Source organism: Manacus candei, unplaced genomic scaffold (genome assembly GCF_025592945.1).
Source record: "Manacus candei isolate 608988 ecotype Guabito, Panama unplaced genomic scaffold, ASM2559294v1 h1tg000034l, whole genome shotgun sequence".
NCBI classification, from domain to species: Eukaryota; Metazoa; Chordata; class Aves; order Passeriformes; family Pipridae; genus Manacus; species Manacus candei.
The window spans coordinates 10,969,108-10,995,203 of NW_026138082.1; the positions used below are offsets into that span (position 1 = coordinate 10,969,108).

Below are 26,096 nucleotides of genomic sequence, written 5' to 3' on the forward strand. Positions count from 1 at the left end.
TTAGATGTGCTCAGCTTAATTGAGTGTCATTGCCAATGATAGCAGGAAGCTCTTTACTTAGCCCGTCACTGAATAATGGTATCTAAAAGACTTATTGTATTAAATAACAATGTAAATGGTTTGTGTTTTCTTCAAATTTTTTTTCCATGCTCCTAAAAAATATTGTGTGGTTTCCTTTAAGCCAGACTGGGTTTCAGCATAAGAAAAAATAGGTAATTGTTTAAAGAAGCAGACTCATAGGACTGGCAAAATCATGGCCACAGTAAGAGAATGATATTGGATCTGCCTCTGCACTTGGTCTGTGCTGATGAGGGTGATCTCAGGGGTCAGTCTCCTCCCACATCCACCCGGGGCATGGAGACTGAGCAAAGCTCGTGCTGGCAGTGCTGCATGGCCAGTGCTGGGGGAGCACTGCTGACAGGAGTGATGTGGGGACACAGCGTTGCTGGCGGGAGTGGTGCCTTAGTGTCTCCACGATTCATTTGGTGAAGATGTTGACTCTGCGGATGCCACCATATGTTTTTCTGCCCTGAAAAAGAGTAGTAGGTTATTTTATTCTCTTTCTTCAGGAGGCAAAATCTACTTCTGCTTAGTCCAATCATATGCAGATGGATTGCAAGGAGAGGAGAATCCTTCTGTTAAACTGAAACCATGTAGAAATCTAATGGGGAATTGTGATTCTTCTGGAAAGGGCAGGTTGAATTAAAAAACAGTCTTCAAACCCAGCTACTGTCAAGATGTGTGAAGCTTAAGTCATAATCCTATCCTGATAAGCAGTCTGATATGGATGTAGGGATGACTGGAAGGGGTTATGGCTAGCTCTTCCCTGGGTGACATGTGCTCTGTATCATCTCGGCAGAGGAGCCACACCATGTCACAGAGCTGCAAGTGTGTGGTGCAGGAGTTGCACAGCCAGACTCAGCCCTGGGATACAAGTAAACAACCCCCTGTCAAATACTGCACTAATCTCAGCTACTTATCACAAGAAGAGGTGGTATCAGTGCAGAAATTTTCTCCAGCTTCTCCACACACATCACCACCTGACCTAGATGCTGTCAATTATAAGGCTTCATAGAAGTCTCATTTAAGAAATTAGAGCACATCCTTCAAAACAGCTCTTGCATTATTAATGTTAGGTGCTTCACAAGTAATAGTTATAATACTTCTAATAAACAAAGCAGGTAGTCAAACTACTATTACTTGTGATGTACAACTGAGACTGAATTAACAGTCATCCTGTTGTCCTTTTACTCAATGCATCCTAAAGACTTATTAGTTTTTCCAGATCAGTTTTCCTGTGAACTTGGGAAAAGCCAGCAAATTTTCAGTCTTTTATTACTTAATTACTCTTTACTTAATTTTGCTTCAGCCCAATTTCCAAATGATACATCACAAAAATATACGTGTATTTTATAATTATAAATACTACTTATGGGTGTTAATTTAAAAGGAAGTGGCATTTGAAAAGTGTGATGTATTTATCTTTATCATCTGGATTTTATTTACAAATATTCTTATTCCCGATCCTCATGATTGGAAATTCTCAGGTCCCTAAAAATACTGCCTGGGGCGGAGTATTTTGAACAGCTGCTCTCTGCCCTCTGGTGGTCTGGGATGACAATCGCACAGTACAATGCAAAACATATTTGATTCTCCACGATAGTTCTTAAGGAAGAAGAGATTTTCCTTTATAACTTGATCACTTAAATAGTGAGAGAAATTATTCTTTATATGAACTTTGTTAATTGCACGCAACCAATAATTTTCTACATACAATATGCAACTTAACATTCTTCTATTATAACCAAACTGTTTGCAAAAATCCATGCAGTGTTACAGTATAAGGGATATATCAACTATAGTAAATCCAGAGGAGAGCAATAGCAATTTTTTCATTTAGCTATTGCTTCTTGGTTTTTTCCAAAATGTGGTGCTTCATATTTAGTTCTGCTCCAGTGTTTCTCCTTCTGGCTAATCCTCAGACTCATTAAATGATCCCATTCTCCTGTTTGGCTTAATTCGCGATCTCACTGGCCCCAAGCCTAACTGGGCGGGCTGCATCCTTTCGCCTTGAACCCACACCCACAACTCTTAACAGACAGCAAAAATATCTGTCCACACTTTCAAATCCTGGTCTATCACTTAATCTTACAACTTGGTAGCATTCAACGAGCTCTGAAATTCCTAGGATCAGTAAATTTCTGTTTAAGACACAGCAAATTTGTCCTACTATTTAAACATCTTCCTTCCTAAGTTATGCTTTATATGATCAGGATTCCTCATTACCAGCGGGGCTTATTGTGGAACACTGTTAATGTTAGAGCTAACAACTGTGGCATTGTTAGGAGCTAAATCAGTTACCCTTCTGTATGCAATGTAAACTCTCAATTGCCCATTGAAAATGGACAGTGATGTCTAACTAATGGTGTGTCTTGCTAAAAGACACCCACGTAAGTAAATAAATACCTGTTCAACTCTTCTGAACTGCCCTCTGTGGTGATTTTGAGCCAAAAAAGATTTTTGAGCATTCACTCTACATATACCTTTATTTATTTTTTTTGGTAAATTTTATACATGTACTACTGTACTGATAGATTGTGTATGTTATAGAACATACACAAAAGATTTAAAAAGGATGAGACAAAGATTAAATAAACTACTTAAAAAATTTTATTTTATTTTATTTATTAATGGTACAAATGGTACAAAAACCAGAGCATTATTCACCTGATTTTTATGTATTCCAAACACACACGAAACTCAAAAAAACCCTGGGAAGATGTGAGTGCTTTTCAGGGAATTATGGCCATGTGAAGAGTATATCTGTTTCCTTTAAAATGCCTACCAGCCCAGCAGCTGCTATTTGAAATGTTGACATTGATAAAAGAAATATTAAAAACTGATTAAATGATTACTGTGAATAAGATGCTTCTAGTTTTGGTATCTTCAGAGATGGTAAACATGAGCTGCCTCACATAAGATGTATTTATGTACTTCTACTTCTGTTATTATGGTGCAGGCAAGAATCTCCAAACCTGAATGGCTGAAGATTGATAGACTCAGTATTAAGATATCTAAACAGTGGGCTTTGGCTTGAAAGAAGCTTTTTATAGTTTTCCTATTCAAAACAAAAAAATTTATTTTAAAGTCCTCATAAATATATTTAGGAACCTTATGAAGGCTTGGTCATAAATTATGATGTACCATTGCAATAATTCCTAGAAATTTAATATATTTAAATATTTTTAGTTTTTGATGGTGCATCTGTGAAGCACTACAGGATCAGAAAGCTGGATGAAGGAGGCTTTTTTCTAAGCAGAAGGAAAACTTTCAAAACTCTGAATGACTTGGTTGACTATTATAGCAAGAACAGTGATGGCCTCTGTGTGATGCTCGGAAAGCCATGCCTAAAGGTAAGAGTAGATGCTATGCTGTGTAAAATATTTATTGTAAGCTCACTCAAGTATCTGTCAGGAAATGTTGACTCCATATCTGCTTCTACCATTCCAAAATGTTGATGATCTGCTTGTTTTCCGTAAGTTCTGGATACTGTAACTGTTTCATTCTTGAGGCTGACAAGTTAATAATAGAATACCCCACCATTTTTAACAAATCATAGAGTGTCTGGGGGAGAAAACATGCCAAAACAGGATTTATGAATGCCTTTATATATATATGGAGATGAAATCTCCAACTCCATAACTCTAGCTGTCCATAAGTAATTACTGAGACAAAACCACAAGATTCAGGCAAGCAATAAGTCACTGTTCAAAAAGCTTGCTTAGAGGAATGAGTTCTAATTTTTACTTTTAATGAAAGTATATTTTCTTTATCTTATTTCTTATTTCTAAAAAAAGTACCCAGTATATGGGTTATATTTTATGTTCTCGGCTCATTTTATTATGCATGTGTACTCTAAGGAAGCATTATTTATATTCTGTTTCAACTTTACATGATATAGTTAAAAATGATTTGTGTAAGCTGTTGAAAAAAATATTAAAAGCCTCAATTATTGTATTACTTATTTTCTTTTACCAGGTTCAAATTCCTGCTACTTTTGATTTGTCATATAAAACTGTTGATCAGTGGGAGATAGACCGACAATCTCTGAAGTTGGTGAAAAAATTAGGATCGGGTCAGTTTGGTGAGGTATGGGAAGGACGGTGGAATAATACCACCCCCGTGGCAATCAAAACATTAAAACCAGGTATGTGAATTACTCTTAAATGCTAATAATGTGAAATGTTAGCAAGGGTGCTCCTTTTAAATGCTACTGAAAAGACAGCCTAATCATATATGCAATCATTCTTAAAATCCACACACTTAAACATGAAGATTAGTAATATTGAAGGTCTAGGTATTTTTTGGTAATTTGAATTACAATTTTATACAGTTTTTGGTTTCTAGATGATTGCATAAAAAGGCAACCCCGGCAAGGGTTGTACGTCTTCTTGTACGATGTTGCTTGTATGGAGCTGAATAACTACATTTTATCTAGAGGTGAAATAATTGATTGACTACAGGTTTGTAACCTAGAGAATTTTTCTAGTGATTAGATGCTATATTATAATTATTTCTTAGGTAATACAGAATATGTACTATGATAAGTGTGTACTTAAGAAGTGCTTTAATCTTAGTATTGATTGAATAAAATTTTTCAAAGTTTTTGATACAAAACATTAATACCCCATATTTGCATGTAGTGTAAGATTGTGACTAATACAGCTTTTAGCATTTTTCTTAATTATGTTTCATTAACTTCAAGTAATTTGTGCATTTTAAATTGACAACATAAAATATCTGCCAGCAGATGGCAAGAACCACATAGATAAGAAAGTAGCCTGGATGATATACGTGTTTTTTAAAAGGAGATAACACGAGTTGTGGTTAATTGAAAAAGCTTGTGTTGGGCACTAATGAACATGGTTCAGGAAGCAGAACAGATTCAGATCTTTGATTCAGAATAATAGCAATATACTTGAGCCCTGCTTGAATGGTCTCCTGAACAGGGAGGAATTTAAGCATGTGTTTTAATGCTCTCTTGTATCAGGATATTGTTTGTGTTTCAAGACTTGCAAATTGAAAGAAAATAAGCATTTTTTTTTTCTCTGCTTAACTGGAAATATAAAACCTGCTCAGACTAAAGACCATCTATAATTTATATGAAAGACAGTACTTTTTTCAGTGAACAGGTGCATCTTCCTAGTGACCCAGTAAACACAGAATCTAACTTGACATCTCTTTCTCACTGGAATAAACATAAGACTCACTGCAAACTCGTTATTACATACAGACTAGCACTGTATAGTGGAAGAAACTCCTTCAACTGTGATTCTTTTTAAAGTATCATAGTTCATCTGGGAAAAGGGGCTCGATTAATCAATACTTTTTCTATCTCTGTTTTTTTCACTCTAGCCTGACTCCTGTTCAGGTCAACAGTAGTAGTCTCATTGATTTCATGGTGGGTTATATTGAGTTAGGGCAGACACAAGCCCCACCTGGATGTCGTGCTTGGATAGCAGAGAGTTTGTGATCTAATAATGTGATAAGGAAGTTGTACATTGCACAGTGTTGCTCAGAATGAAGACTTTGATTCTCAAAGCCATCTTGATAAATTATATAGTTAATATTGAATTTCTTATCACTGTACTTTGTGAACTATCTCGTTCTACCAAGACAATTCAAACAGTGTGAAATGTAAGCATTTAACCTTGTAGTGCACTTCTCTAGGGAATTATTCTCTTCCAATACAGTGTTTTTCAGCATTTGGAGTGCCTTACTGTAATCAGTTAGCACATTGGTTTTCCACAGCTTGTTCTCATTGTTACTCATGAGAAATAACACTTCACTAATTAAAGAAAAGTCCCAATACCCTCACCTTAATCTGAGTAATAAGTGCTTATCTTGGTAGTAATAAAATTTCAGCAAAGGGCAGGTCTGGTAATTTCATTCACCATAATATAAAGAAGATAAATTAATGGAAAACATATTAGTACATGAGTAATCAAGAAATACATTGTGTTATATGTTGACGTTTGAAGATTCCAATAATCACATAGGCATTATTTCAGGCTTCAAGTGTTTTTGAAGTGTTTTTGATCCTCTGTTGTTGCTTGGTTCAAAGATATAAATCGACTGTCTTTCTGCTGGGACAGGAGGGGGCATGTTTTAAACTAAAGGCTTTTCACTAAGCTGTTTTGCGGTGTAGACCCTCTGGAAAAGGAATTCATCAGAACAACAGAGGAGTGTGTTAAACTCAAAGTGATAGGGATCTGAGATGGAGTGGGTTTTGTTAAAAAGGCTTTAGCACCAGAGGAATTGTAACATGGAACAATGCTCTCATTACTAAGCAGGAACAGGTTGATCAAGTAGGGTAATCACATATTGAACAGTATAGAAGAGCATAATGCAATCAGTATGTCATAGATTTATAGGCCTGAAGGGCAGAAAGGATTTCTGTTACTTTGAGTTTTTCTGTTGAGCACTGTTTTGGAGTGTACATCTGTTTTAGATTATATATAGTCTGAATACTTTGCTGTTATAAGCCATTGCACATCATTCCTCTGCTGAGATTAGTATTTATATTTAATCAAAACATAGCTAGTTCTTGACTAGATAATAATTAGAAATGTTCTCTCCCAAGATGAAGGCACTGTAAGAATGTGGGCCTAATTTCGCATCTGAATTTACTTGATGTCTTCTCTCTAAGGCTTGTTATGTCTTCTTGTAACAAAATAAAAGCCTCTTTGTAGGCATTAGTTTTTCTTTCCATTTTGCAGGTATGTACAGAATGAGTTACACCAATTTTAATTGTCTTTAGAAAGGCTAAATATAATTTCTTGTTATATAATATTCTCCTCATTTCTCAAACACTTTTTTCTGCACTTAAACTAATTTCTAGCCCTTGCTGCTAAAAGGCTTAAAACTAAGAAGGCCAATGGCATCCTGCCCTGTATGAGAAATGGTGTGGCCAGCAGGAGTAGGAAAGTGATTGCACTGCTGAACTCAGCACTGGTGAGGCCACACCTTGAATCCTGTGTTCAGTTCTGGGCCCCTCACTACAAGAGAGACATTGAGGTACTGTAGCGTGTCCAGAGAAGGTCAATGAAGCTGGTGAAGGGTCTAGAGAGTAAGTCATATGAGGAGCTGCTGAGGGAGCTGGGGTTGTTTAGCCTGGAGAAGAGGAGGCTCAGGGGAGACCTTATTGCTCTCTACAGCTGCCTGAAAGGAGGTTGTAATGAGGTGGGAGTCTCTTCTCCCAGGTAACAAGTGACAGGACAATTGTGCCAGGGGAGGTTTAGATTGGATATTGGGAAATTTTTTTTTTATGGAAAGGGTTGTCAAGCACTGGGACAAGCTGTCTGGGGAACTGATGGACTCACCATGCCTGGAAGTGTTCGAAAGATGTGTGGATGTGGCACTTGAGGTCAAGGTTTAGTTATAAACATCACAGTCTGCATTAATGGTTGGACTTGATGATCTTAGAGATCTTTTCCAACCTTAATGATTCTATGATTCTGTGACTCTGTGACCTTCCAACCTGTAGGAAAAACTAATCTCCCAGAATTCTGGTGAGATGGCAGTGATGGGTTTTTCCCAAAACCAACTCTCTTGTGACGCAAATGTGTGATTCCTGATTTGAGAGTAATTAGGGTATTCAGAAATCTGTTTCTTTTCCAATTTGGAACAAGACCCAATTTTTCAAATGTTGCACACAAATCGGAAATTTCACAACTGCTTCAGAAATATTGATGTGCAGCATACTAACTACATTTTTCCTGTTTTTAGGCATCTAACATCTTAGATGTATCAGTTTTTTAATAATTAGCAGGAAGAAATAAACACATATCAGATAAATCATATTATAGATTAAAAATGCACATTACAAAGAGAAATAAATAGCATAAAATAAAAGCACATTTCTTTCCATTGATTGTAAAATCTGGATGTCAGGAAGCCGAAAATCTCAAAACATTTTCCCCCTACCCATCTCTTCTTCCCTGGCTTAACTTCACTTCCAAATTCTCTACCTCTTCTCTTGCAGTGGTGCAGGGAGACAGGGAATGGAGGTATTGGTCAGTATATCACACACTGTCTCTGCCGCTCCTTCCTCCTCAGAGGAAGGGCTCCTCATACTCTTCCCCCGCTCCAACATGGGGGCCCTCCCACAGCAGAGAGTTCTCCTCAACCTTCTCCAACTTGAGTCCTACCCATGGGCCATAGTTCTTCTCAAACTGCTCCAGCATGAATCCCTTCCACAGGGTGCAGTCCTTCAGGAACAGACTGCTCCAGTGAGGGTCACATATTCCCACTCCTCTCTCCTCTGGCTGTTGCTAGTGTTGCACAAGTTTTCTTTTCTCCCTTCTTAAATCTGTTATCTCAGAGACACTACCACCATAGCTGATGAGTTCAGCCTTGACCAGCAGTGGGTCTATCTAGAAGCCAATTGGAATTGGATCTATCAACATGAGGGAAGTTTCTGGCAGCTTCTCACAGAAGCCACCACTGTAGCCCCCCCAGTACCAAACCTTGCCACATAAATCCAATATATTCTACACCTCAGCTCTGTGTATTTAAGAATTAATATTTAAGGATGTAATATTTAAGAATTATCATTCAAGTCCACATTCATCACACACACTTCACAAGCTTCACTCACATCAAGAAAAAGAGTTCTCCACATCAAAATACCATAATCATAACACCAAAGAAAAGTGAACAGTTTACACGCAATCCACCCTTTGTCCCTTCAGCACAATTACAACAACTGAAATTCGCCATGATCATTCCACCCTTTGCTGTCAAATATTGTTTAGTCCGTGTCTTTCCTGTTACCTTTCCTTATCTATATTACAGTCTGTTGGTCACTGTGACTATAAACAAAGAGCAGGAGTAATATGATGCCTCCATTCAGATAATTCTCCTATTTGTTCACTGGTGTTTGACTCTGCTTTGGAAACATCTGTGGCATTTTACCGGGCAAAACAATAGTGATGGATATGTGAATGAAAAAACAAAATACAAGAACATCTTTGATTTAAGAAACATCTCTGACTTTTTGAGTTATCAAAGTTATCAAAGAGGTGTAGGGATCAATAGATAGGAAAATAATCTAGAAGCCAGCAGTTGCTATTTCTGTTCTTGGCTCTGCATAACACTGTCCTGATGCAGATCCCTGAACATGTCATATCACATTTCTGTTTTTATTTCCTCACTGAGACATTGTTTTTTCTATTTAAGTGGAAGTCATTGCAGCAGGGATTTGCACTTCATCCTATGCTGACTGTGATGGATATCCTAGAACCCTTTGTCTGGGCTAGCTTGCTTCTCCAACTATCAGCATGTGAAGCAGACATCTATCATCACCAATTAATTGTATCTGATAAAGTTCCTTATGCCTGTTCAAGTTGACAGATACATTTGTCATTATCATCTTGTAAAGCTTCTCCCAAGCTTCTCTACATGAAAGCTGCCCAAGCGTGATTTTTATTTTTCAGGAGGCTTTTCCCAAATAGTGCCTGGGTTAGTACCATCAGCAGAGTTTTTGATAATATTTTCAGTTCTTAACTATGTAATCTCTTTAGTGCATATGCAATCTAAAAATCTTTGCACTCAGGAAAGTCCCTCAAGTTCCCAGGAAAAAAAGAGATTCTTTTATTCCATTTAATTCACTATATGACCTTACTCTAACCTTTAAGTTTACTTCTGTATAGTGACAAAGCTGCTTGAGAACTGTCAGATACCTATATCACTCACCTGTGAATAGGATTTTTTAGTGTTGCCAAATTTTTGTTCTTTTTAATGTTATTTCTTTATTACTCATAAATTTCTTCAGAAGATCACAGTTGTATGCTTAATGTAGTCTCCGCATAAGTTCATTTTGTGTAAACTAATTCAAAAGACTAGGGTCCCCTGAAGTACAAGGTTACTTTGAAGTAATTTGGGAAGATTTATTGAAAGTTGCAAACAAAGTGTCTCGTGAGAGGCTTATCGAATATGTAAGGGCCACTTATATTTAGGCCAATGGAATCTGGAAAATAACTGACTTCCTCTCTATCTCCTTTCCAAATTATCAGGGTTTATCTTATAATGTGAAGCTTCTTCAAATCTAGAACAAAATATTTTCAAGAAGAAGGTAATCAGAACTGATATACCTGTTTTAAGTAGGCTTAAATTAGAGGTGATTCCTGTCAAAATAGCACATCATCATAGGACATATCAAAGAAATAGATTCCAACATTTTGGTCTTAAGAATGACTTTGACATTTAAAAAAACATGTTTCATTCAAAAAACAAATTATCAAAACTGTACTTTCTCCAGGTACTTATAAACCTACTCCCAAACTGGTGTCTTGCACAAAAGAAGCCTTCAGTTGTTTCAGTAAAGGCTTCTGTAAACTAATTATTTTATGATCAAGTGGTTTCTACTCACAGTAACCTGCTGTTCATACTGTGTTAACTACTTACAGCTGAAAATGTATGCTTCATTAAAAACACACATATTTAAGTACAAACTAAAAAAAACCCCTCAGTTATTTGAAACTCTGTGTGGCATGTATTTCCTTCCTCAAAGGGATGTATTGTAACTTCTTTACCACTATTGTGACAGGCTTTATCCAAATCATTTGAAACACACATGTTTGCTTTCTTTTAGAGGCAGTTTTTACTTTGCTTATCCAGCTGCTAAAACCTAATCTTAGGCAAAACACTCATAAAGACACTTCTAAATTTTTTTCTGTTGGCATCGAATCCTTGTATGAACTACAATATAAGATCTACAGGGCTCTGGGGGATTTGAGGGACTGTCTGCTGCTTGTACTATTTAATGATATAAACTAACTAAAACAGAAAGTTACATATGCTCTTTAAAATATGTATGACATACTTATTGATCTTTGTCACTAGTTTGTTATCTATTATTATTTTCTTTTACAATGTAAAGGAAGATTTGCAGCTATTCAACTAATAGAATACTTCTCTCCTGATCAAGTTATTGAAAGTTGTTATATGTGAAAAGCATGTTGCTTGGTTTCAGCTTGTTAGAAGAAGTTTATATCATGATTAAACTGACAAATTCCTTGTAGTCAAACTTTGATGATGGGAACAAATCAGGTTGTCATATTCTATGGTGTGAAGAAATCCTGTATGATGATCCATAGAGGCTCCATGATTTGGGAGACCCTAAGTGAGCAAATACTTTATCCTTTTTAAGATCAACTTGTCAAATTTTGGCACTGATGCTAAATCATTAGTCATGCTTATGCATTTGCTTTTGGGGGGAGAATGCTTCACACCATGCAGCTTCTCTGTAGATTTTAGGTTGATTTCTATGACAATGCATATATCTTGAAAAGGGTAAGCTAGTGGGGCACAGTTTTAAATCAGTATCAAAGTGAGTCTAAACCCTATAAAGACAAGCCTAGATATTTTTTTTTTAAAATCTAGAGTTGGTGGAAAGTTCAAAAAAATCTGTAAAGATTGTGCTACTCTATACAGGAAAAAGACATAGAGAAGCATAACAGATATTTGGGATTTTCTCTCTGACTGTCATAATTTCTGCTTTATCCAGACCAAGTAAGATCATTTACTTTTCATGCAGGCCTCGACTTTCCTCTGACAGTGTCAAAAGGAAATTAGTATAGCCTGTACCTGTTAAGGATATATATTATTGACTGCTCTCCATTTATTGATGGCAATGAAATCCATTAAGTTTCACTATCCCTCCTAATGACATCCTATTGAGTATTGCCAAATTGGACCCTATGGGATTGCCAAGGGAAGTATGAGGACATGGAGGAGAGGAGCACTTGTCCCTTGAAGTAATCTTTGCTCTCCCAACTTGCAATGTCAAGTGACTCTTTTTTCATAGAGTGTATATCAGAAGCATTTCTGAGTTATTCCTCTTGCGTTGATGCAAGGATATGAAATCACATATCATTAGTATGTTTTGGGAAATAGGTTGGAGCATTTTTCAGGAGGTGGCACTCAAGGTAGGTGTTGGATAAAAGTGGCCCAGGCTGATTTGCTAGTTCTTTTTGTAGAACAGATTTTCTGTTGAAATTTTATTACTGAGCCATTTAACATACTCCCAGAATTTCACTTAACTTAAACATCTGTATTTGGAACGGAGACAAACTCTCAAATGAACCTTTTTGGTTACCTAATGTTAAAAAAACACATAAAAACTTATTCTTGCAGCCTTGGCTTCTGAAATGACTCAATCTGCTTACACCAGAAGAAGAGTTTGTTTTCAAACATAGCATAGAGCAGAATAACTTGGATAGATTTTTTTCCTCCCCAATCTTCACTGTAATATTTTTTTAATTAAAGTATTTTGATTTAGGAAGAAAGAGACATTTGAGTAGTTGAATAATTTCATATTTTTTTGTACAAGCATTTTGAAGTGGATACTATTTACCAACTTCTCAAACATCTGACCATATCTGATCACTACTGAATCATTCATAGAAAAAACTTTACTACTTTATTTATGCATGCTTTTCTAATCGATCCCCTATTCAGGACATATGAGCTTTAATCCTAAATTTACCATGATTCCCCATGCCATTTCTAATTGTTTCTTTGACATAGTTTATACATTGGCTCACTGTGTATGTGAATAGAACTAGAGATGTTATGACCTTATGTAATGCCTAAAAGGTTGGCATAATTTGCTGTTAAGACACTTTAACATTTAAGGGTTTGTAAAATTAATGTTACATCTGTGCATACATTAGTATTTCTAATAATGTTGTTATTACATGAACATTAAAAATAGTTATTTATTTTTATAGATATAAATGCACACATGTACTCTGTATAGGCTAAAGTAATTCCAGTGCCTTCAGACTTTGATTGGTGAAGCTGAAAATATAGTGCAACAAATTCTTGTTGCAGAGCTAGTTGTCTCTCAGAAATTTTATGTTCATTACCTAGACACTCTCACCTCAGTTTCTGGTCCTTTCATTAACTGGTTGTTTGCTTAAATTGTATCTGCTAACATTCTAGCCTCACTTTTGTTTCCTGTTTGGGGGAGGCCCAGGGGCAGTTGATTTTAGCCTTTATATTTCTGGTGTCTGGAACACATATGTTCTCTGTCCCTACACAACTGGCATGTTTCACTCATTAACTGTTTGTTTGAGCTGCACTGTCTGTTTTCTGTGGGAACTGTGAAGATTTGAGATGCAAATGTACTTTCAAGACAGAAAACAATCTCAGTTATTCCCTTAAGTCTGCCAGGCTGGTAGGAAGGCCTTTGATAACCTCAGCTTATGTTTTATTATATGCTGTTGTTTCAGGTTCAATGGATCCAAAAGACTTTCTGAGGGAAGCACAAATAATGAAGAACTTGAGACATCCAAAGCTTATACAGCTTTATGCTGTCTGTACCTTGGAAGACCCAATTTATATTATCACTGAGCTGATGAGATTTGGAAGTCTTCTAGAATACCTTCAAAGTAAGCAAATGACTATAAATTCATTTTAGGGGTGCTACAGTTGTCAGTTTAGTAAACACACTAACATAAAAAATAGAAGCACAACACCCTATTTTAATATAAAAGCTGCATTATTTATCGCGTGTGGGTGTAAGAAAAATGGAAAGAGATGTTTATGAATTTTTGGTGGGCCAAAATATTTGAGAAGTAGGAAAGAATCACATTCACAGTTTGATTCTTGCCTTGTAACGACCCATATTTTTTCACCCAGTTCTATGAGTAGGTGGGAACATACACTAATGGAATAAAAATACAAGCATCCAGAAGGATAGGTCATCATATTTGACGTGAAATAGGAGCACTTCCACAAAATGTACTTAACAGCTTTGAAAACTATTACTAGTCGGGGATAGCTTTTCACTATGAATTTGTCCCTTGCCTATCGCATTAGAGTTTTTTTCTCAGCAGTACTTCAAAGTGCTCTTTTGAAGGCAAATAATAATTAAAAATAAAAATGTACAGCCTGGAACAGACTGGCATAATGATTGCACTTTAAGTTCACTCCTGTTATTGAGAAATGCTTGATTCTAGTGTTACCCATTTTCAGTTTAGCAGATGTCTGTGAGATGCTAAATGTAATGATCTCTTGAAGACAAAATGTTTGCTGCGATTGTCATGCTTAATTTCTTCTCTGTTTCCAGCCCATAAAGCAAAGCCCTGTGAAATACCACAGAAAGTATTAACACGACACATGCTTTCCCCCATCTTCTCTGCAGATCCATTTTTTTAAATGAGGCTCAGTCCACAGACAATTAAAGCTAAAGAAATCTCTGCTAGAGGGACAGCTGCACCAGGAACTACACAGAGAGGGTCTGCCATGAGCTTGGGCCAGATCATCTACAGTTTTGTAGGCATTTACTCTCCAGAGGTAGCAAGGCACAAATTTCCTTTCAATTCTCATCTTTCATGCCTTTGTGTGCAGAGTGCTGCTTACCTGATTGAAAGAGCCTGGCACATCAGGAAATGATTGCTGTGCATGAAAACACTTATTGCACTGGACAAATAGCTCTGAGAAAGCCAGGATGAGCCACAGCTATTGCAGAGGTGAAAATTGACCTGTTTGTACACAGAGTACAATATGTCCAGGGCACATCAACACTGCAGCCTGTGTGTGGATCAGTTGCCAGCACATGCACAGCAGCTACCCTTGCTGTGTGCAGCACGTGTATGCAGCCTGCTCTTTGCTAAGTGTTCACTTCTGTAACCCTGCATCAGAGACTGTGGAAAGGCAGTTGGTTTTCAGGCAGCCGTCAGGATAACAGTAAAAATGTCCAGTTGAAACCCAGCCTAGTGGTATCTCTCCTTCTCTGATGGCCTATACACAGGGAAGAACTAAGAGGTGAAGGCAGAGATCCAGGTACTTTGATAGGTATTGGTCAGAGAAAACTCTGCTGTCAGTGAGAGTATTAAGGAAAGAGATTTGAATCTTACATAGAGCTCCATGACTGGAAGTGATATGTATCAGCTGACATGGAGTGGACAGCTCTTGAGACTCAACCACTCCAGGGAACAGGAAAATATTTCCAGAAGGCTTCTGTCTCTGTGAGCACTATGGGTAAATATGGCAAATTATAGCAGAGAAAAGTCCAAAGATATTCTCTGATTAAGTTTTCCTCCCTAGAACTGCATGGTATGCTTTTCCAACTTTAAAAATCCCTAACATTTTATTCACAGTTACTATCACATTCCACCATGATGACAGATGCTTAATAATGATGGGCATGTGAATTCCCTGTGCATCCTGCAAATGTACTTTGGAATAGTTCTTGATGAACACTGCTATGCAGAGTTATTGAGCTGCCACCAATATGAGAAAAATGCAACTGAAAACTTTTCTTTGTAATTGGATGTGAATGAAATTGTCATAAATATATGAGTGCTTTTATCAAATCTGATAGACCTGGAGCTTGTTCTGTCGGGGACACAGTCTTGAAGTTCTGTGAAATATTATGGAGGCAATGCCCTCACTGGAGAAAGTGCTGCTTTATTTCTTTTTCCTTTTTTTTCTTTTTATTGTCCGATATAGGTCAGTGAGAATATTTTCCTGTCTTTTCTATATGAGATGTTGTGATTGGTAAGAACAGGGTGCAGACCCCAAGACTTCTTTAATATTTTGTCTAATAAATTTTCTATATAGGGGTGATAGTTTTGTAAAAAAATATTAGTAAAAAAGGACATGGAGGTGCTACATTTTCTTTATTGGTCCATGGGAAGATTTTATAAATTCAGCAGTAGTGCCTGAGTTTGATTGTGGAAGTTATATAAACATATACATATATATAAAACTTAGCAGCCTTCTAGTACTAAAGGTGGCCTACAAGACAGATGAAGAGAGGGACTTTTTACAAGGGCACGTAGTGATAGGACAAGGGGGAATGGCTTCACACTGAAAAAGGCTTTATTTAGTTTAGGTAATTCTTAGAAATTCTTCACTATGAGGGTGGTGAGGCACTGGGACAGGTTACCCAGAGTTGTGGGTGCCCCATCCCTGGAAGTGTTCAAGGTTGGGTTGAATGGGGCCCTGAGCTAGTGAATAGCATACCTTCCCATGGCAGAGAGATTGGAACTAGAGGATCTTTAAGGTCCCTTCCAACTCAAACCATTCTATGAGTTTATATTAAACTTTGGTTTTGTTGTTTTTATAGTTTTTCCTCCCTCAGAACACTTTAAAACAAACTACAGCACATGTATACCCATATGAATACAGCTGTAATATCTTCTGAAGTGCTCTGAATGAAATGGGAGCTGACTCTGGTTTGGAACCTTCCACAGTTGTACTAACGTAGTGCTGTGCTTGAACTTGTGTGCTTTGGCTGGTCCAGCCTGGTGTTTTGGAGGTATAGTCAGAAATCTTTATGAGACTGCTATACATGATTTACACTTCAGATCCCAAAGAGACGTGTACTTTCATGCTCCATCTTTGTGCACAGTTTGCAGCTCCTGATCAGCTGAGGCTCCTCCTTAAAGCTTTCCCTCCAGGACAGCTGCAGTGCAGAACCAGCTCACAGAGATAAATCATCCAAGAAATACTGTAGCAGCCAGGGTAACAGTGGCCTCTTCCTCTCCCTCAGCCCACAGGCTAAAGGCAGCAGGTCAGCCCAGTCTGGTCTGCTACCCCAAACAGGACTCAATAGAAGAAAAATCTTTCAACTGCAACTCCACTGTTAGAGGTGGATCTCGTCTTTGTGCTTTAGCATGGTGCACCTGAGTGTCCTGCAGGGAATAAGACAGGAAGGGTTTAGCAGCTCTAACTCCTATTCTGCACTGAGGCAGCTCATTAAACACAAGGCTTATGAGTCATCCGTTTTTCAGTACATGTCTGTGCTCTACCTGTTGGAACAAGCTTGTGTCAGGCTATCCCTGAGCATTGGCAGACCAATGTGCTCAAGTTTGTCTGAATTCTTGTCTGCTTTCACCAGGAGGTAGTTCACAACCCATGCAGATGAAGAAGCCATGTGAAAGGGAACATTTAAAGCTGACACATATAAGATAGCTTCCAAAACCCAGGTACTCATGCAAGCTACCTATACATATTTAGGTATTTTCTGATTAAATACAACATGAGCATAATTTGTGGATTTCTATCTTTGTCTAGCAAGACGAATAGTAAATGTTGATGCCTGCCAGTTATCAGAATTGCAAAACTTCAGAACATTATATTAGTCTGTGGCCTGAATGGATTTTCACATAGGCTGATTTTTCTCCCTCTTTCTTTTAAAGGACAATGCAACTATGAAACATATGTGTAGGAGAGGAAAAGATGTTCTGAATCAACAATAGAAGTAAATGTTCTGAGTCAACAATAGAAGTAAATAATCTTGGTGCTGGATTATCATGACCATGAGTTTAGCCTCAAAAAGGAAGTAGGGTAATACACATACAGGACAAATTTAATAATTTAGTTCTTTTTTTTTTCTACCTATTCATCTCAGAACATCTAGATGAGAAGGAAATTCAAGGCCTGGAGATTGCAGAATAGATTAGTAAACAATTGAATTTTACACTTTATTTCATTCTTCATAAAGTGGGATTGCAAGGTTATGTCAGATAAAATGCCAGAACTGGAGGAGGCTATGCAAAACAATGCTAAGACACACTATAACTACAAATTATTTAAAAATAAACAACAGAAAACTGCCAGCTACAAATGTTTTATTTTTCTAACACACAGGCAGCAAGTAAAAGTCACCAATCTGATGAGAAAGGAGAACTGCCAATAAGCCTAGCAGCAAACATTCAGCTTTTTGATATTGTTAAGATTCTGAAACAGAAAGTTGAAACTGTTTTGAGTGTTAGAAGCTACAGAGGTAGGCACTCATGCTTCAGTGCTGCAGCATTTGGGTTTGGGTGACAGTGGTGCTTGAATGTAGCACTGTTATACCTTACCCAGATTACTTTGGGGTATAATTCTTTCTTATGAGGAAGTCAGCTGTCCTTAAAAATCCACAAAGGCCCTGAATTTGTATTCCGGTGTGTTATACCTCAATGACTTTTTGGTTACCTGTCTTACAATTTTTGGCTGCAGTTTTTCATGGCCCGAGACTCTTTCCTTCATTTGTGGAGGCAAGTTGCTCTGCTCAAAGTTCTGCTACTACTTTGTTTGAACAGCTTATCTTTGATTGGCAAATCTCAATTTCTGGGATTTGCTGGTTTTAAAGTGGTGGGAATTACACATTGTTTCAGAAAGTCCTACTAGGGAAACAGGCAGCTTGAAAACAGCTCAAGGAGTCCTACTGTTGAATAGCAATGACAGAGATAACAGTGTGAAGCATCAAGTGAACTGGAAAGTGAAAATGAGAGTTAGACTTGACAGCAGATGGTATATTTCCTAGTAAGAATCATTGGAGAACAGGGAACAATGGTAATTTTGTGCCTTTCCATCCTTAGTCAGCTTTGGCTACAGCCAGTGGGTACTGACATTAACTCTTATTCACAGTTTGGAACAGTTTTATGCACCTGCCAGAAAGGTGCATACTATGTTACTATCAGCAGATAAACAGCTTTCTCTTTGGACTGTGTCAGAAGCTCCTTCCAGGCCTAGATCTACTCCTGTATTTAGTATCCACTCTTTTAGAGAAGATGAGGCAGGCACTGTTACTCAATTATTGTGAAATAAGGAGTGTCATTTGCTAACCTCTGTCATTTGGTTGGGCTATTACTTTATTGTATTGCGTGGTTTAGTTCATTTGTGTTGGCTATTTGACTCAGGCAGTTTTTCAGTTATTTGTATCTGAAATCTGTAAACATTATGCTGTTCTTGTCATCTTCTTTTTAAACAGAAGATGGAGGCTCTCAAATCTTCCTGACACATCAAGTAGACATGGCTACTCAGGTGGCTTCTGGGATGGCATACCTTGAATCTCAGAACTATATCCATCGGGATCTGGCAGCCAGGAATGTCCTTGTTGGTGAACACAATGTTTACAAAGTGGCAGACTTTGGACTTGCAAGAGTTTTTAAGGTAGGTTGTGGGAGAGTGGATTGTCTCTGCTTTTAACTCTGGAGAACAAGGTAGAAGAGGCCAACTCAAGGATTGACTGCAGTCTCTGAATTGCTGTGTTCAGGCAAAAGGCAAGCCCAGGGAGAAAAGGACCCCTAATGAGTTCATTTATATCCTCTACCTGCATTATCCTATGCAAAGTTAGAAGGTGGTCTGTGCCTTTTTGTCAGTCTACAGAAAGCATTCTGGCGTCTGCTTCCCACTTAGTCACCAAGAAAGGAGCCTAGCAAGCAACAGCCTTTGCTGGGCAACCTTTATCCACAATGCTAGTGTCTGCCACATGGAGAGAGATCATGGGAATGATGGAAAAACTATATTCTTGAGCCTGTAAGGGAAGTCATATAAAAATGTATTGGCAGCTATTCTCCCCTTGTTCACTGCTCCACTGCCTCCATGATGCTTTCAAATGCAGGTAGTAATCATAAAAGTACCTTATTCCTCTCCACAGCTAACAGCAAAGTTCATAAAGTGAGCTCTCAGAGCTTTAAATCTGATCCAGTTTCAAGTTCTTTGCCACTGCAACGTTTTTTTCCCTCTAGCCCTCGAGGGCAGGGAATGACAAATATCACTGACCAATATCTCCCTAGGAAAGAGCTGTGGTTCAGAAATGAGATTTTCTACCTCTGAAAATGATTTGATCAGAGTTGGAAAGATTTGATTTGCCATATTTTATGGATTTCAGTATGTAATCCATAATTTCTGAGATCTTTGGTTGTGTTTTTTTTTTTCTAATTGATTTATATTCTTGCCCTGAGAAGGAAAAACAGAGAAAAAAGTCCTCTGCTTCTCATTTGTTTTTTTTTCATTCAAGCAGCCAAAATTGAAGTTTGTAACAGAGTTGGATTTATTACACACTGAAGTATAGAATAATGGCTTGACAATGGCATCAAGGGACTTTGAAAGTGCTTTTTGCTTAATTTTGATCCTTCTAGATATGCATAAGTTCAGACTGCACATTCTGTAACGTGAAAAAATACATATTTTTAAATGAATAATGCTCGCAGTGGATATTTCTCCTTTGTCCCCACTAGAAAGGGTAATAATTTACAGCTGTTGACATTTCTTGTTGAAGCTGAACTTTACTAAGATATTCAGTTGTAGAGTCATTTTGGCATATTTTTCTAGGAATAGTTTGTCTCCTAAGCCAAAGCAATAACATGGTCACATGGAAAGATCACAAAGGATTAGGTGTGAGAAATGAAATCAGTATTTCCATATGGATTAATTAGTATAATGAAATAATTTCTTACTCCTAGAGATGAGTATTATGGTCAAGATACTTGTATTGGTATATAGATAAAAATCACTACAACCAGTATTTTCAAAACTATATGGCATTGAAGCTGGGAAACATAGATTTTGTATTAAAACAAGGAAAATCTGCTACACGTTTGCCAGGATTTGCATGTGAAAAACTTGACCAAGACTTGGATGTGACTTAAGTACACTAAATTACATGTAGGAATTAAAGAGAGAATAAATGTTTGAAAAATTTAGATGTTTGTGCAGTAAACCTTTAAGGACATGATTCTACAAATTTGCAAGTTAACAGTTTTTCTATGCGTCTTTCAGCTTCACTTTACATTAATTAATTTGACTCTCTGTAAGCTAATATGTTAATTTGAATCAGTCAGAGTTTATTCTTTGGTCCCAGAAACCTGTGTAAGTGATTGTTATTATATTCAATGGCCCTTCAACACCACAATAAATCACAGAGAAAGGTTCTGAAATTCGTTAGCTCGTGCTCTTGCCTTCTCTGTTTACTGATGACATGATGTGAAGCCATTTGGTCTCTGGTGTCAGCAGGATGCTTATGCTGCCATTCCTGACAGACTTTTGAAATCTTGCATGCCAGGACCAGGATTCACAGTAGCAAGTCATAATTAATCAGGAGCTACTCCAATGCTGTGTGCTTGGTCGAAATGATAAATGCTTTAGAAAAGTCTCCGATGAAGCCTCTGCATTTCTCAAATGTGAAGCCAAATTCAACGATAGACATCAGAAAATGTGTACTGTAATGCCATGAAAGACAAGTTCTTGGCTAAAAGATGATAAGATTAAGCACAGGCTGAGCTTAGTCAGGTGCTTAAGTGCTTTGCTGAAGCAGATCTGAAATCAGGCTTGCTTCATTGTATCCATGACAGGTAGAAAATGAAAATGTATATGAAGCTAGGACTGAAACAAAACTACCAGTAAAATGGACAGCCCCGGAGGCGATTCGCTACAACAGATTCAGTATTAAATCAGATGTCTGGTCATTTGGAATACTTCTGTTTGAAATAATCACCTATGGGAAGATGCCTTATGCTGGTAAGTCCTTTTAACCTAAAGAATGATGTCTAATTTTTTTCTTGCTTTCAGAATGACACACAAAGAAAAGGTTGAATGCCTGTTCTATGGGCATGTTAAAGGGTTAAAACTGTAAACAGAGAAAGAAGGCTGTTCAGATGAGGTCCATTTAGTGGGTCAGACCTTCTGGCTTCCCCAGGCTCCCTGGAAGCTTTCCAAATGCTGTGATTAGCATACATTTAAGATGCTTGCTGAAGTCAACCTGCACTGCACAGGCACCTAAGCCAGCTGGCTATTTTTCTCCAGCATCAGATCAAAGATGCCAATTCTTGGAATATGGAAAAAGGGAAGTAAAAAGGAAGGTTTTTTTATTCCCCACACTGTCCTTTTAAAATTTTTTTTAGTATATCTCATGGAAGAATAAACTATATGTGGAGCATGGCACGGGCACTTCAGGAAGAAGGTGTCTGAGAAATGAATCAGGGTGTACTTCCCCCCTTACCTCATATTTTACTATTGCATTGAAAAGTCTTCGTAAAGAGAAGGATCACAAGAATTAAAGAAATAATTAAAAAATGTCACCAACATTAAAAGTAGATATAGTGGTCTGAGAGCAGCTACTGTTCCTAGCACTGTGAAAAATGCTCAAGGAATTGTGGCTCCAATAACATACAATATTAGTGAAATGATTGACTGTGGCTCAATTAGTGCTGGTGAGGAGAGCACAAGAGAAGAACTAAAGCAAAAAACAGTTATGTTGCACCTGAACAGGCCTGAGGTGTGGTGCGTTCACCATAAACTACACTTCACAGGGTCTCAAACTGATATTTCCTGTAAAAGGCAAAATTGATTTTGCTTTTTGATTCTCACCCTCACCTCCTGTGAAAGTATTCTGAAGAAAAAATAAAAAAAGAAAAGCAAAGCAAAAAATCCTGAGATCCTACATAAGCCACAGATGTGTGCGTATGCACACAGACTCACAAATAAAAGATTTTAGTATAAACATGTAACACCATAGTTCTGAGTATTGTCTGAAAATACATTCAGTGTTATCCCTTTGCAAAGACATATTTTACCTGTATCTTGACAGTAGAAAATGTTCTTTTGCCATGGCTATTTGCTTACTTTGTATTACTTTCAGTAGTTTGTTCTCAGTAATCGGTTAGGAGAAAAGGGTATGTTGATTTGTGGTGGCAGTGGACAATGTGCAGAGGAAACACCATTCAGAGATCTAGGGAAAAGAAGTTAAGATTACACAATTCGAGATTTAATTTAAAGAGTAAAAAATTAAAAGTGAATGGAACAATAGTTTTAGTATATAAAGGTATAGCAAAGGTAGGGGAATGGTTTCTTCTCCATTACTGGTGGTGGCAGAGCAGGCAGGATGTCACTGAACATCTGCCCTCGAAGAAACTTATGGCTGACTTTACAAAAAAGTTTCTAAATGTGAGGAAAATTCAGTAGCAGTACAGGTTTTCTTGAGAGATTTTGGAGTCATTGAGACTATAGGGATTTAGCAACAATTCAAGTGAAATAGATGTAAGAAAAATGTTGGCAAACCTGGCTCGTGGGAGAAAAGCCTCACACCCAGACAAATCCATTTGCAGTGCCTTGCAGGTGGCACAGTCAGGATGAGGTGGTTGGGAAGCATTGGAGCTGTTTTTTAACTGCTAGTAAACAGTAAGAGATGAGGCCCGTCCCTGGAAGTCTTCAAGGTCAGGGTGGAAGGGACTGTGAGCAACCTGGTTGTCCCTGTTCATGGTAGAGGGGTTGGAACAAGATGGTCTTTAAGGTCCCTTCCAACCCAAACCATTCTACCATGATTCTGTGATGAAGACACAGAGATACATGGCATCACTAAGTAGACCCTGAGTAGTCTGATGAACTTATTTTGGCTTGCAGGTATGCCAGGACACCAGGTGATCCAGCTGCTGGATGATGGGTACAGACTTCCTCAGCCAGAGACCTGCCCAGCACCGCTCTATGAGATGATGTTGCAGTGCTGGAGCGCGGAGGTGGATGGGCGGCCCACCTTCGATGCCCTCAGCAAGCAGCTGGAGGGCTACTTTGACACTGAGTCCTATTCCTATGCCTAGGCACAGGCCATGGTGAAAGGGACCCCTCAGTGGGCCCTGAAGGACAGGTGGTAGCCAACACAGATGACAGAGGGCTGTTGAATCATCCTAACCTCAGGCTTCGAGGTTACTTGGGGGTGCTGAGGAATCCTGGTACATTTTCATGCCCACGCTGATCCTCAGAGACTTAAAATTTTTTAAAAAATAAAGTGTCTTCTATTTATTTTTAAATAAGAGATTGCAAGAATTAACAAATTAAATTAGTCTAGCTTGATAACTATTGTAAATGTTTTTCATTTCTTTATTGGAATAATTATTTGCTTTTGCTTAGATTTTTCGTTCCTACCAGCCTGTTCTCATGAAGGAGTGTGATGGCTCTGCACAGCAGGATCTGTGCTCCCAGAGTCCTCTCGCTGTAAAAAATAATAAAAGGGATCCTATGACTGTGATGATGGCAGAATCCAAAGTAATTGCCTTGCTTAGGCTTGAGGTACACATGCTTTTACTGTATCAGGAAATAAACAGATGTTCACTGCAGAAAAGGAATTATTTTGTTTTATGGATACAAAGGTTGATCTCTTTTAGTTTGTCTACTGTTCCTCTATTATGAGAATAAACATTAGATTCCTGAAGCTGTTTGTTCTTAAGGTTGTTAAATAGTGCCATGAAACCGATAAACTATTGTTCTTTGAACTCTAAGGATTTATTTTATAGCTTTTCATCTTAGGAGTATTGTAGGAAAAGATATTTTAACATGAACTTAAGACTGCCTTAGCCTTTTAGAGTGACACCCTTTCCAATCCTGGTCCCTCAAATCATGCACCCTCTCCAACAGGACAAAGCCCAGGGCAAGTCTAGGTAATTTGCAGAGAAACTAGCAATCCATTCTTCTACCTTCTCCAGACATAACTTTAATATAGTAGATTTAAATAATAGATGATCCATTTTATTTTGTTCCATGGGAAAATGGAGCCCAGGTGCTTCTTCTAGCTGTCTTTATAGCTACAGATGTTACATTTTTTTTGTCCTTTTTCTGACTAATAACAATATCAGTTCTGCTAAAATCTGGTTATCACTGTGCATTTTATGTTCTCAGTTGTGAGGCTTACAGAACCAAGAATTAATTATTTACTTGTGATTCATCAGCTAATTATTTGACAACATCATTCAGGAATTAAAAACTGTACTGTGTTGGCATAGTGCAAGGTCAGTATAAGTGTGCTACCATTTCCCTCTAATATCCAGAAAGGGTATAAAAAAATTAAAATATTCATTACTTTAAAGGTTGGGTGGCTTTTATTACACCTTTTTCAAATTCTTTTCTTCTCTTTATACTTCAAATCTATTCATCTTGCTGGCTTGCCTGCTTCTAATTTTTAATTTCCTTTTCCCCTCCTCTATTTTGAAAGGCAGCACACTGCTTGTTTCTTTTATATACATCTCTTATGTACTCATTACTCAAAACCCCTTTCCTTATTTATTGTTTTTCTCTTCTTTCTATCTAACTACAGTGCCTTTATAGCATTGTGTCTCTGTTCATTTTCTGTGAAGTGTTTCTCCCTACTAACTCTCTTTATAGTAATCAAATTTGTACAGCATAATACAGCTATAATTTATTAGCTGTCATAGCATCCATGTGAGTTTGGAAAGTAATCATCCACTCAGAAAGAAGTGGAAATTTGGCTTCACCAAACCCATCCTAATAAGAATTGGCATGGAAGGACCTGGGAGATTCTCAGGCAAAGTCTCCTGCTGTCCACTGTCCATGTTTGTTTAGAGACTCATGCTAGCTACTGGCTCATGGCCTCAACAAGATGTTATTTATGATTATCAGACCTCCATCAATCCATGTGTATCTCATCTAGCTGGGAGCTGTGTTTAATTCTGTTACAGTACTAGGTTAGCAAATCCCACAGAGTAGGTTTATCTAATAAGAATACGAATGTTGTTATTTGGAAAGATCTTTGTGCCAAAGTTAGGATCTTGATGTTCAAGCAGTATTTCTAACATGATTTTCTAGACTTATAACATTAAGAATATTGCAACTAAAAGTTGAGTTTCCCCATTCAAAAAAAACCCCAAATTGCTGATAAAAGATATAATCTTAAAAAAGCGCAGACGTATGCAGTTCACAGGAGACAAGTTGCCATGAAAAAAAAAATTGACAGCAGGGAAATAGCAAAGTTTTCAGAATTCCATATTACACCAATTGGTCCAAGCTGCTGTGTGCTGACCTCTGCCCTCAAGTCTGCAACATCTTGCAGGACTCCATGAAGTGACACCAGTGATTCTGAAGAAATCCCACCTGTACAATAAATGTATTCCTAAACCAACATATAGGAAGTAGAAAGTCTACTTGTCTAGGTAGCTTGAATTCTTTGTCACCTTAATTTCTTCTGTAGTCAAAGGAGAGAGAGAAAAGCTCCTTGAGATGATGAATCAGTGTCCCAAAACTTAATTTCTCCTCTGAAACACCCTTGGTGGTCTTCTTTGTGTTTGCTGCTGTAAAGGTATCTGGCAGAGGTGAGACCCTTTGCTGAAGGGTGTGTGTAATAACCCGCCTGTTGTAAACTGAAATTAGCTATTTCAAGCTCTGTCTACCAAGTGTGGCCTCATGAGCCACCTTAGGCTAAAAGGAGCAGAAGCTGCAAGTGAGCTGCACCCTGATGAGCCGTGTGAGGAGCAGGCACCTGCATGTGATGGCCTCCAGGTGATACAGCCTGGCATGCTGGGCTA

General features: G+C 37.8%; 1 protein-coding gene across 1 annotated transcript in view; it reads left to right on the plus strand.

The window, feature by feature from the left end:
* FRK (fyn related Src family tyrosine kinase) overlaps nucleotides 1–23,544 on the plus strand; it is a 47,953-nt gene extending 24,409 nt beyond the window's left edge. Inside the window, exons 3-8 of the mRNA XM_051792204.1 lie at nucleotides 3,250–3,413; nucleotides 4,039–4,207; nucleotides 13,299–13,457; nucleotides 18,776–18,957; nucleotides 21,141–21,306; nucleotides 23,188–23,544. Coding sequence (XP_051648164.1) covers nucleotides 3,250–3,413; nucleotides 4,039–4,207; nucleotides 13,299–13,457; nucleotides 18,776–18,957; nucleotides 21,141–21,306; nucleotides 23,188–23,381 — 1,034 coding nt within the window. The 3' untranslated portion in view covers nucleotides 23,382–23,544. The remainder of the gene's footprint in view (nucleotides 1–3,249; nucleotides 3,414–4,038; nucleotides 4,208–13,298; nucleotides 13,458–18,775; nucleotides 18,958–21,140; nucleotides 21,307–23,187) is intronic.
* The last annotated feature ends 2,552 nt before the right edge of the window (nucleotides 23,545–26,096 follow it).